We start from the raw sequence: 12,767 nt of genomic DNA, 5'->3' as shown, positions 1-12,767 counted from the left end.
CACACACAGGAAGCAGCGCAGAGAACTTGGGTCTCTGGTTAATCCAGGGTCTTGGTTTGGGATTAGATTGTGATGGAGCCATTAAGTGGTTTAACCAACACTGAGCCAAGGCCAAACACGTGCAGCAGTGATGCCTTAGATGATGCTACTTATGGAAACACACACACACACACTTCTTGTTCTGTTTGATAGCAAGCATGCGGTTTTGTGTTTGTGGCTGCTTTCTAGTTCACCATGTTCAAGCACCGTGTCAAAAACTGATGAGCAACCAAAATATTTCCCTTCTCTCTGGCCCCAACCCATAAAACAGGCCTCACATGCACGCTCAAACCTCAACACAGCGTAAAAATAATGTTACAATCAGAAATTATTTAATAAAATTCTTCAGGCTTTCACCCCTCCTCTCTTTTAGGAGGGTGACCCCACCCCCGGTAAACACACATAATCACACACTGAAACTCACCCCCATTTCCAGCATCCTCTCCCTTTCCACAACCCCTCCCCCTTCTGACCGCAGCCCCACCCTCAGGGCCCCTTCTGGGCTAACCGACCTCCAACGGCCCCCTTCCTGATCAGACACACACACACAAAATGTGCGCATCCACACGCATCATGTCCTCTTTTCGACTGTTAACCATTTGTGGTGAAAGACTGAGCTTGACTTAGTTATCTGTCCCTTTCAGGTATGTGTATGCATGCTGTTCCTGTGTGTGTGTGTGTGTGTGTGTGTGTGTGTGTGTGTGTGTGTGTGTGTGTGTGTGTGTGTGTGTGTGTGTGTGTGTGTGTGTGTGTGAGAGAGAGACAGAGAGAGAAAACGAGACAGAAAGAGCGAGGATTTCTCTTTTTGACAGTGAGATGGGTCAAAGAGATAACTTCAACAGAAAGACAGTTTCCGCCACAGGCTGCGTTTCTTAACTGACTGAAAACGGCCAGAATCAGGATTTTACGTTTCACTACCTTTTCACTAACTGATCACTGGTAAACAGTAACACACACAGTGATGTCCCCTCACACCACTGCAGATGAATTAAACAAACAGCCAGTGCTGATGTCGATATCATAAAAAGCAGTGACATTTAACCAGCTATCTGACACATGCAATTATAATTTTTTCACTGCATTTGAACACTTTTAGCACGTGCATTTAATGAAAACAATAGACTGTGTACCATTCGGGTATGGCTGTTCTACTATCCTGATCTTGTCGTTGCTGAGTCATGGATTTCAAAGCCCATTGTGTATGTAGTACACCTGCACTATTCCTGCCAAGACAAGTCAAAACGCCTACTGTAAAAAAAAAAAAAAAAAAAAAAAAGGCCTCCTCTGACTCACTTTACCTGCCAGTGATGCCACTAACTACTTGAGCAAACAATAGCAAGCTCATACATTTGTCACTTTAATTGCCTCTAACCCTTACCTTTAATCACTCTGAACCAGGAGAGTAAAGAAAGCAAGCTTGGCAAAGCAAAAAACATCCCCTTCCCTTCCTTCTCACACCCTGCTGGCGACCAAGTGTACAAACACCGAAATTTAATTTGGACAAACATGCCGCCTGTCACTCACGCTGGTGGTACACTTCTCCACTCTGCCCTGAGTTTATGTTTTAAACACTAGACAAACTCGCAAGAGCTGGGTTTTTACCTTAAGGAACTTCTCCCGGTGCCTCTAAAGACTTTTGTCTGTAACGACTGCCTCACTCTCAGCTCGTCAGTTGAGCCCTAAAAGTGAGCCCCGTGTGAGCTTCTGTCTTAGTTCAGATTCATAGAAAGAGTCAGAGGCAGGACCTGAACGGAGCAGCAGTGAAAGGAGGCTAAGAATGTGTGTGCGTATCAGACGTATTTTGTGTGTGTGTGTGGCTCAGCTTTGATGTTTGAGCACACACACTTACGCAGGAGTGCACGCACCCACATGCACAAACACGCGCACACACACTACAAATGATTGTTTTTAAGAATTCAAGCCAGGGAGCTCCGGTAGGCGGTCTGCCAGCTGGCCGGAGTCCAGAGAGTGGAGCGTAGCCAGCACGGAGAGAAGAAACCTGGCCGATACACACACACACACACACACACACACACACACACACACACACACACACACACACACACACACACACACACAAAACTGACACACATAAAGTCACAGATGAGACATATTACCTCACACCCACACCAATACACACAGACACTATTATAGCCCCTTGTGCGCTTGTTTTCTCCTCTCCACATCTATCCTTGTTTTTTTCTGTCATTTCTCACAAGCTCATCTCCTTACTTCCCCTTCCACGTCCTCTCATCTTCACCATCTATAAGTCCTCCACTTCCCTTTGACACCCCCCCACCCCCCCCCCCCCCCCCACCCCACACACACACACACACACACATTCCCCTCTCCTCTCACCATACGCCTCACAGCAGCACCAGATTGGGGGGCTTTTCATATCGACAGCTCTGTTTGTCTGGTGTCTTTTTTTTGTCTCCCTGTTCATTCAGTTGCTCACCTTTCCTCCCTCCCTTTTTTCCTTTCCTCTTGCTTTTTATTCCTCATCTAATTTTTTGCCACTCTGCCCCTCTGCTGTCTTTATTCCCTTCGCTCTTGTTTCTCATCCCTCCCACCCCTCCTGAGTTTTATCACTCGTCATTACCCGGGGGATTGCCCTTAGATGGCTGATAGAGCCTTTTGGCTAATTGTTGCCATTTAGATTCACTGGTTGTTAACCAGTCAGAGTAATCACACACACGCAAACACACACACACAGGCACACACATACACACACGGGTATGACACATTTGTGCATTTACACTGCAGCGTGAACACAGAAAGCCCCCTCCTCCTGACACACACACACACACACATGCTGGAAGCAGTGAGGGGGTGTTGGTGGTTTTGCAGTGTGACTGTGGAATGCGTAGGATGAGTTTTTATGGAGTGCTGTTTACTTTGGCCACCGCCGTTAAACTTTTAACGGCTGCCAATTAACAGGCCGGCAAGGACACTCTGTGGGGCATGAAACCAGCTGCTGGAGAACACACACGCATACGCAAACAATCCCAAGCCATTTTTCTCTCCACAGTGCTGAGACGTGCACCTCTTGTATGGTGTGTGTGCGCGCACGTTCATGTACCTATATGGGATTGTGGTTATTTTTGTGTGTTTTCTTTTGTTTCTCCCCTCCAATAACACCCTTCCCCAACCATATACACACACCCACAGTGCTGTTCACCCATCAATGCATCCAGCCACCCCCCTATCAACACAACCTCCAAGACCTCCTCTATCCCACGATGCAGTTCAACGTCCTTGAAGACGAGGAACAGAGTGAAACGACCATTTACCTCCCACTGACCTCATGGGAGGACCCCGTGTGTGTGTGTGTCTGTGTGTCTGTGTGCGAGTGTGTGTTTTAAAGAGGGGGTGGGCTGTTCAAATGCTTCATAATGTTTGTCTTGGGTTTGGGAGAAAGAGCAAATTCCACCCAGTAAAATGCTGCAAACACTTGGCAGTAGCTGTCGGCTGTGGTTTTTGTCACCACTTTGTCCACTGTAAATAATGTCAACTCATCTGGCATGTTTGTGCGAAAGTGCATTTATGGTGAAAGTAGCACTAACTGGACATGTTTTTTTTTTCCTGCATTTTCCAAAATGGCCCCGTTCCATGATAGATTGTAGAGATAAACTGTTTGTTTAGAGGGCTGCTGAATGTCAACGCTGCAAAGAAACATCAATTCTTTCGTGCTCTGCCTCCCACTGACAGGGTACCCCAGCTATTCAGGAAGTCTAGCGTCTCCTTTTCTCCCCATGAGTCCCCTGGATCACCATAGCAACAGCCTCTATGGACAGCACCGCTTCTATGAAACTCAAAAAGGTAGGTGTGTGTGTGTGTGTGTGTGTGTGTGTGTGTGTGTGTGTGTGTGTGTGTGTGTGTGTGTGTGTGTGTGTGTGTGTGTGTGTGTGTGTGTTCATAAAAAAATAGCTTTTTATATACAGGGCATCCCTAAAATGCTTAATCAGCATCACCACAGGAATAAGAACACCTAGACACTCAGAGTCCAGTTATTCAACATGGCAGTTTCTTGTCTCTTTTATGCAGAAATCATTGTAGGAACACATTTTCAACCCTAAAGATCTATTTTATCCTCTATATCTTGTGCTTTTAGATCACTTCTACCTGAGAGGCCTTCCTCCTCAGCCACCTCTTCTCTCCACCAGTCACAGCCTTCCTCCATTGTCCAGGACTGCTTCGGGACACCCACTTGGCTCTTGCAGCCGGGAGACAGACAGCGGGGGAGTTGGTGGCAAGAGCACCAAGGATATTGGCGAGAAAAGCATTTCGTCTGTGTCAAAGGAAAAGGAGCGATCGAGTAGCAAGGAGAGGCACCAGGAGAGCAAAGACAAACTTAGTCATCACCATCTTCATCAAATGAGCCCTGCTACCACTCCGTCTGGCCACCACCAACAAGCTTTCCCCCACCCCGCCCTTCTTCCTCACCTCAACCTCCAGGGAAGGGAGGAAGACCACAGACATGCTGCAGAGCGGTATAAAGAGTACAGAGACAGTGACTCGGGCAGTCAGGGAGTGAAACATATGAGTGCCTGCAAATTGTCCATTGGCTCGGGGGCAGAGGCTGGCTCTCGAGGAAAGGCGGGAGCACTAAGTAGCTGCGGTGGTGGTGCGGGTAGACCTCTATCTGGAGGCAGCAGAAGGTGCTCAAAAGATGGACCTATAAATGGAGAGATGAGGATCAGCGAATCCTCGACTTCCTCATCTGAATGTATGAGACGGGGGACGGCTGCAGCGACAGCAATCTTGGCATCTCCAACTCCCCACTCAGTGGCTTCCTACTCTATGCCTCCCCCTCCTCCGCCGCCACCACCTCCTCATGCCTTGCATATGGGATCCACGGTTGCGGGAGGGTGGTTACACCATGCCCATCATCATCCTCATCCTGAGTTTTACTGCTCTCCCGCTCCTCTCACACTTACGCCCTCCAAAGATCCAGTATCCACACCTGGCAGGGAGGCAAAGGTCATTGGCCCGACTTATGTGCCCTCAGTGGGGCCATTGGGGGACCTGGGCACTCCAGACTGTCGTGGAGCAGGAGGAGGTGGGAGAAAGGCAGATGATAAAAGTGGAGAAGGATCTCATGAAAGTTTCTCTCATCACCTTAGTCAACTTAGTAGCTGCCAGAAGAAGGAAAAATCGCAGCAATACCAGCAGCAGCTGGGATACGGCAAGGCTGACAAACCTCCTGACTGGAGTATGCAGACGCAACACTTCCACAAACAAGGCTCCAACGTCAATTCTCAGTCAGAACTGAGGTCTTGCAGCCTTGAAACTTCTTCGTCCTTCAGAGATGTTGAGGTTGTGGACGACGTTTACCGACCCTCGCTTCCGGCAGATGCCCAGGAGAAAAAGTCAGGTGAACAGGGCTTATCAAAAAATTGCCCCGATGCTAGCACTTCTCCCTTGGGGGACTGTTCCCACTCAGTTTCTGATGGGAAGATTGGACCGGGAGCAACACCTTCAAGGGAGGGACAAAAGGTTGCAAGGATAAGGCACCAACAGCACAGTAGCCACGGAGCGTGTGCAGAAGACAGGGGGAAAGACGGAACTCAGACAGCACTTTCATGGGGGGCACGAGGGGACCACCAAGAGGACCAGAGAAAAGGTTCGGTTGGTAAAGGTGAAGTAAAAGGGCTGAGCAACAAAGCTCCACACAATGATCCCAACCAGCTACATTCGCAACTGCCTCCACCTCTGTCCTCCTCATCTGCCGACAGTGAAGGCAGTGCCATGAAGAACCTAATGAACTACAGCTCCCAGCAGCCTTTGCTTCTGCCACAGAGGAGCCCCTTTGGAGGTCTAGGCTGCCTCGAGCAGGGTGGAGACAGATCAGAGAAGGGAGACAGAGGAGGAGCTAAAAGCAGCACCTCCCAGCAGGACCCTCCCAAACAGTCACTCCCTCCTCGCCGAAGCTCCGCTAACGAGGGGCAGAAAAGTGACAGAGGTGGAAAGGAGGCAGGGGAAGCAGGAGAGGGGGAAGTTCGACAGCCTCCAGTGGGTATTGCAGTCGCAGTAGCCAGGCCCCCCCATCGTTCCCCAGACAGCACCCCTGGCCACAGCAGGCAAGGCAGGGTACTGCACAGCATGAAAGGTCAGACATCATTTGTGCTCTGTGCACTGAAAATTTCAACATGAGGCTACATTAATGGAGAATATCAACAATTAAACACACAAGAACAGCTGATGGTGTTCTTGATTCACTTTGACATCTGATATATTTAGAATGACTCCAAAACCCTTCCACACTACTTATCATTTAGCACGTTCAAGAAGAAATTTATTACAAAATAATTTCAGGCAGCAGTCCCCAATCCCCGGGCCACGGACCGGTACCAGTCCATGAGTTGTTTGGTACTGGGACGTGAGAGTTGAGGCTCAGGTGTGAAATTGATGGTTTTCAGGATTTTTTTCAGTTTTTAGCGTTAACTCAGTTTCCCTAGGTCTTTTCCCGTGTGTTATGAATAAATCTTCTTCTTTTTTGGTACCGGTAATGGTTTTATTTTGTTGTATTTATCCACGACACCTTAAAGGCCGGACATAAACCAGTCCGTGGTGCAAATAAGGCTGGGGACCGCTGCTTTAAGATATATTTTGACATAGAATATATGGGATACATTAAAAGTTAGCAAAATCCATGTAATCTATGTAGACCATGTACTGTCTTTTGCTGTGCATTTATTTCCTATACCTGGTTGGAAATTGTTTACATCATTTGATTGTACATAAAAGTGCCGATAAGTTATATGTTTCTGGTGCTGTATTTGTGTAATTCAGGGGTGTCACGCCCTGTGTATCCTCTTGGTCGGGAGGCTGAGGAGAGGAAGAGGATCAATGAGGATCAGATCGGTCTTCATCACCTGGACAGAGACAGAGAAATGATCATCAGGTACTCTTAAACACATATTAACACACACACACGCATGCACACACAAACACATACGCACACGTTCACACACTAGCATCTGTTCATTTTTGCTCTTATCTGATAAGCTGTAGTTCTTTTATTCTCGGCTTCTCTCTTCCAGTCTGAAGCTGCGCATCTCTTCTCTCTCATCCCCTCACTCCATTTACTCTTCTCACCCTTTGATGTGGTATTTCTGTACACCCTCACTCTCTCGCTCTCTCTCACTTCTCTTCTCTCTCTTTCTACCTAAGATGAGATGTGGTGCATTAATGTTACGGGGACTAATATGGATGTCTCTGAAGTATCGGGCTCTTATTATGTAGTCATATCAAGGGAAGAAAACATATAATGAGAACTCATAGACCAGGCACAAGGTGATGTCTGTTCCTCTTGCCGTCACATTTCCTTTTTCTCGATGATTATAATGGCGGTAGTGGTAATGAAGATGACAAGGATGAAGATAATGATCATAATGACAGTGATGATGGTGACAATAAGAGGGATAATCAAGATAATGACAAAGTTCATACCGCCTACTGCCACGACAGGGAAAACAAGGATTGCATGGAGTTCGCCAGGATCCACCCTTCCAGCAGCTGCCACGGGGATCTGACCTCTCACCTCTTGGTCCCCGGAGGAGCGAGCCAGTTGGGGGCTGATCCCGCTGCACATGCTCACCCAGCTCACCGCCACTGGATGCAGAGAACAGGAAGTCCATCCCTCTGGATGGGGCATTCATACAGTGAGTAGAGATCTAACTTTATACCTTCAGCTTGTTCTGTTCTTTTGATGCCCTCCAATAGACGGCATAAAGTTATTTCTTTATTTTTTGTTGCAATTCCAAGTTGCTATATTTTTACATTATAGGTCTGAGTCACGTGGGAATGACTCCAGGGTTTCCTCCAGGTCTTCCCAGCACTCTGCAGCCTGTCTTGGGGTCACTTACCCAAGACCCTAACTCCCCACTAATGGTTCTTCCAACAGAACCAGGGCCTCATCACCACCTTGGTATGCTAAGCATCCTCATACACACATACTCCTCCCCCCCCCTTTTCATTTGTATCATCAAAGCCTCTGCCATTTCTCTCCCAGAGTTTTAGTATCATTGGCTAGTCATAATATAATGCTCAACTAAGTCCTTCTGTCAGTGGGACCATGTTTTATAGCTTCGTTAATGGGAGCAGCTATTCTGCTGCCCCCCCTCTGCGTGTGCCCGGCATTATGCAAACCATTTTAACTGGCGTTTCATCTCTCTTGTGGTGGAGCACTGATGTGTTTGGACTGGACTTTGTGCTTTCTGTGTGTGTGCTTTCTGTGTGTGTGTTTAAAGTTGTGTTCACGTCTGAAACAATACGATATGTGAAGGGTTTTATTGGGCACCTCAGCCATTGCTGGAGAGACAAAAGTGTTTGTCTTTGTGTGTGTGTGGTGAGTGTGTGTGTCAGCGCTGCTTTGCAAACAGGCTGTGAAATTTAATTATCTCCCGCCTCCCTTGCCTCGCTCCGTGAGAGTTCCTGTGGAGAGGGGAAGTGCATCCACTGAACCCTTCCCCTGGGAAACATTAGCCCACTCAGGCTAATCTCACAGAACAAAGGTTCCCAGCGACAAGGCAGCCAAGGAGGGATGTGTGTGTGTGTGTGTGTGTGTGTGTGTATGTATACTCATATGTGTGTTCACATTCATATGTGCTAAGGGAGAGGATGTGATGAAACTATGTGTTTCCCTGTAAAGAAAACCTGCATAGAAAGCGTTAAAAGTGGTGATTACAGGTTGTTAAGCATGCATTCACTATTCAGTGATTGTGTCTGAGGCCAAAACACAGCTCATTCGGGCTACAAATGGTCTATTTTCAGTCTTGCAACAACATCCATCAATGTCTTTCTTCATACTTTTTACATTGTTTTTTTTTTTTCTTTAAATCAAAAGAAAACACTCAGCCGTTTCTCTCATTTACAATATCTACTCTAGATGTTCTGGAGCCCTCGGGTCTGTGGCCTCCTGTTTATGGAGGCAGAGGCCCCCCTCCTCACCTGCAGCATCACCCAGTTTACTCCCGCCCCTCCTTTCTACGGCAACAGGAGCTGTACGCCCTGCAGCAGCAGCGAGCCATGGAGCATATCCAACGCCAATCTTTAGGACAAGTAAGACCAGTATAAACCAGAAACCTATGACAATGAGTTATTATTGTGAAACTGTGGACAAATGAGAATTGGGAAATACGCTGAAGTTGCGCAATGGCACTTCTTCCTCGTTTCAGCTGTTATGACTACAATACGCGACCACTACTGAATTGTTTGAAGATCTCTCAGTGCAGATATCCTGACTTCTTAACACTGAAAGAAAAACATATGCAAAAATCACACTCAGCAATATTTATTTAAGCCAATGACTTCCTCTTTTGTTGGAGAATGGTTTTACTGATAAAGACACATTGATGTGTTGCTTTTACGCTTTCACATTTGCCAGATCATTTGGCAATCAAGCGATGTGGTCATTTCTACAGTTCTTCTCCCCCCCCCCTGCTTTTCTGTCATGTTTTTTTTTTTTTTTCAGAATTAATGTTTGTGTTTAGATGCAATTTGGCTTGTCTTATACAACTGCATTTCCTGCTGTCATACAGTCGTAACTGGCCATGAAGATCAAAGTGTTAAATTAGCATCGTGTAACACATTTAAAATGTATTCATCCAATCATTGTAAGGATTACTTCTCAATCGCTTGTTCTCCGTTTCTCCTCTCATAGAGAAAACATGATGATAGCACCATCACCCTGGAAGATTCAACTCATCAATCTCCACCATCCAGGACTCCCTCTTCTTCTTCTTCATCCACGTCCACTGCCTCCTCCCATGCAGCCAAACCCTTCTCTCACACCCCACCTCCACCCAAGACATCCACACCATCTCCGGGAATGTGCCCCACTAGCCGTCAGTCACCCTGCTACCACTCCCCATCCACGCTTCCGCACCCGCCAAATCCTCTGACTCCTGCACCGAGCCCTGCTGCAGCAGCTCCCCGGTCCCCAGCCCTCAGCCCTGCTCCTTCACACCTCTCTAAAGGACTGGAGAGGGGCAGTGACAGAGGAGAGGGACAGCCACCTCAGGACTACCCACAATCCCTCGAGCCAGGTTTGTGTGTGCAGAAGCTCCCGTAGGCTCGTTAATGAATCCACTGTCTGAACTGAAAAATCTGTGCCAGCAGGCTGGACCATCAGATAGCATAAAGATGGCGAAACAGGACACAGAGACAGACAGAGCATAAGAGAAAAAGAAAGAGGGAGAGTGATGGAGGCCGCTGCTGCTGAAATGCAGCACTGGGCTTTGAAGTGTGGTATTCTTTTGATTTTGCAGAAATTGTTTGAAGCATGGCTGGTCCCTTACTCAGTGTGTCCTTGAGTGTATGTGTGCACTTTTTTTTTCTGTGCGAGCCAAAGAGGGACAGCGGGCAGGCAAGCCATTAAGGTCAGAAAAAAGCATATGGGCACTCTGTCCATGTATGTATGTGTGTGACCTGCCAGTGTGCATATGTGTGTCAGTGAAGGTCAGTGAAATCTTCAGATAGAGCCTCCTTATCCTTCAGGGGTCCTTGAGAAGAACACGCGGAAGGATACGCATTCATCTGGCTGCGTTGTCAGGGGGGCGGAGGGATATCATCAATAATAAGAGAGCAGGGGTGACAGGGCTGGCGCTGCAATCACAGGAAAACGGCAGGGTGTCATCAATATCCCACCTAGATCTATATACTTACACTTCTACACCCACACACACACATGCTGTATAATACACACCACTGTGGGCACATTGTGTTTTCAGCACCTTGCTGTTAATGTATTATGCCAACTGTAATCACTGGCTTCATCCTATCTACCTGAACGGAATTGCAATGAATTTAAAGAACAAGAAACTACAAATATTTCTATTTGTTGCAGATAAATACATTTTGTTTTCCCCTATTTCAGGCTGATTTACAGGCTTTAATGACAAAGAAACTATTTGACCAGTGCGCTCTCTCCCTTTCTCCCCCAGACTTGCCACCTGTTTATACTTACCCTCCAATCACCATGGGTTACAAGGCCGGGCCCTCGCCTCCAGAGGCTCGACTGGCTGAGCAACCTATGTTGGAGGATGAGCCGGCAGAGCCTGACACTAAGTCCCTCCCACACCAGTGCCACATCAAGCCTCTCACTGTTGAAGTTGAAGAGCTGGGGAAGGAAGACAATGAGAGGGTCTGTGAAGTGGTGGAATCCCAGTGTGCACTTACAGAGGAGGCGAAGCAGGAAACAAAAGGCTGCTCGGTCTCTCAGCCTCAAAGTGAGATTTCTGGATTGCCGCCATGCCCTTTCCCAGCTCCAGTCCCAGATCCAGCCTGCCCAGCCACAGCCACAGGCAAAACCCTAAAAGTAGAGCTCTCCCTGGGTTGCCCGGGCCAGCAGGCTGGCCTGGAGGAGCCCCAGCTACCCAAAGAGCAGGAGAATGATAGGGAGGATGGAAAAGAGGACATCGAGGGGGATGAGGGGGAGAAAATTCATCCCAAACCAACAGAATGTACAGTCTCTGTGCCTGAAGAGCCTGGAAAAGTCCAGGCAGAGGAGGATGGGCACAAAGAAGGAGAGAATGTAGAGGTAGTGGAGGATGAGGAGGATGATGAGGGGGATGGGAGAAGACCAAGTGAGGGCTTGGTGAAATTAACGTGTAGCTCTCCCGCTCCTACCACATCCGCCGACCCGATCGTCCCTCCAACGGCAAGTACAGCAGCTCAGCTCCAAGGGGCCTACATGTGGAGCCTGGAGCTCCTAATCGCTGCAGCTCTGTGTGCCACCAGAGATGCCTTGTACCCACCTGTACCTGTTGACCAGGCCCCATGCCCTTCACCCAACCACGGCATGGAGATGCTGGGGGAACTGGCCGAGCTTGAGATCCAGCAGAGGAGCAGGGCGAGCAAAGCAGGTGAGAAGAAATTCATTTGAGAACGCATCGTCTGTCTGTGTGGTCTAATCTGCTTACACATCTACAGACATTGGTCCAATTCGAAACCTATGAAATGAAACCAAAATAGTTCTAAACAGCCCCAATAATTAGGTCTGCCTTTCTTACATTATCTTCTTATAGTAAAAAAAAGACCTAAAAAAAGACTAAAATGCCCTTGAAATTGAGATCAAGGAAAAAGAAAAGAAAAAAACTGTCACCATGCTTTTCTTCTTGCTATACAATCACACACACTTACAGTGAACACATGAGAGAGCTTTGGGAGATGTGTGCAATCCAGATGTGTCTCATGTCACACACACCAACACACATGCACAGACACAAAAAATTTCCCACTAACTATCCTGCTTCCTTCCTCAGCTCTGTTTCTCCGCTCCTGCCTATAGACCAAATTTTTTCCCTCTGGGAAGGATGCTTATGTGTATATGCCAGTGTGTGTGCATGCCCGTGAAAGTATGTGTGCATTTTGAGGGGACCCAGAGATGGACAAGCTAAGCTTTAGAAACAAGCCAGGACGCACGCACACACACACACACACACACACACACACACACACACACACACACACACATACTCTGCCCAGTGTGTCCCCCAGGCTCTGGCGTCTTGCTTTGCTAATTAGACCCTTTCCTTTAAAACACTTCTCCTGTAAGCGCTCCTATTTTCCTCTCGTCCCTCTGAGAGCAAGTGTTTTTATTTATGCCAGCATCTGTGTGTGTGTGCGATTTGTACGTGGCGTGCACGCGGCTGTGTGTGTGTGTGTGTGTAAGCTGTTAAGTAATCCCAGATGAATCCCTGCTCTCCTCCATCAGAGTCTAC

The 12,767-nt window shown here is 47.7% G+C and overlaps 1 protein-coding gene across 1 annotated transcript in view; it reads left to right on the top strand.

Annotated features, from left to right (window-relative positions):
* The window catches only part of bahcc1b (BAH domain and coiled-coil containing 1b), a 54,397-nt gene that overhangs the window by 23,319 nt on the left and 18,311 nt on the right, over window positions 1-12,767 (top strand). Inside the window, exons 4-11 of the mRNA XM_085361283.1 lie at window positions 3,751-3,861; window positions 4,154-6,151; window positions 6,835-6,946; window positions 7,513-7,706; window positions 7,832-7,972; window positions 8,933-9,105; window positions 9,707-10,091; window positions 10,989-11,909. Coding sequence (XP_085217409.1) covers window positions 3,751-3,861; window positions 4,154-6,151; window positions 6,835-6,946; window positions 7,513-7,706; window positions 7,832-7,972; window positions 8,933-9,105; window positions 9,707-10,091; window positions 10,989-11,909 — 4,035 coding nt within the window. The remainder of the gene's footprint in view (window positions 1-3,750; window positions 3,862-4,153; window positions 6,152-6,834; window positions 6,947-7,512; window positions 7,707-7,831; window positions 7,973-8,932; window positions 9,106-9,706; window positions 10,092-10,988; window positions 11,910-12,767) is intronic.

The sequence above is a fragment of the Diplotaxodon limnothrissa genome, linkage group LG8, assembly GCF_057381915.1.
Source record: "Diplotaxodon limnothrissa isolate DT_005_m linkage group LG8, D_limnothrissa_male_GT1.1, whole genome shotgun sequence".
Taxonomy (NCBI): Eukaryota; Metazoa; Chordata; class Actinopteri; order Cichliformes; family Cichlidae; genus Diplotaxodon; species Diplotaxodon limnothrissa.
This window is presented reverse-complemented; position numbering and strand designations above follow the sequence as displayed.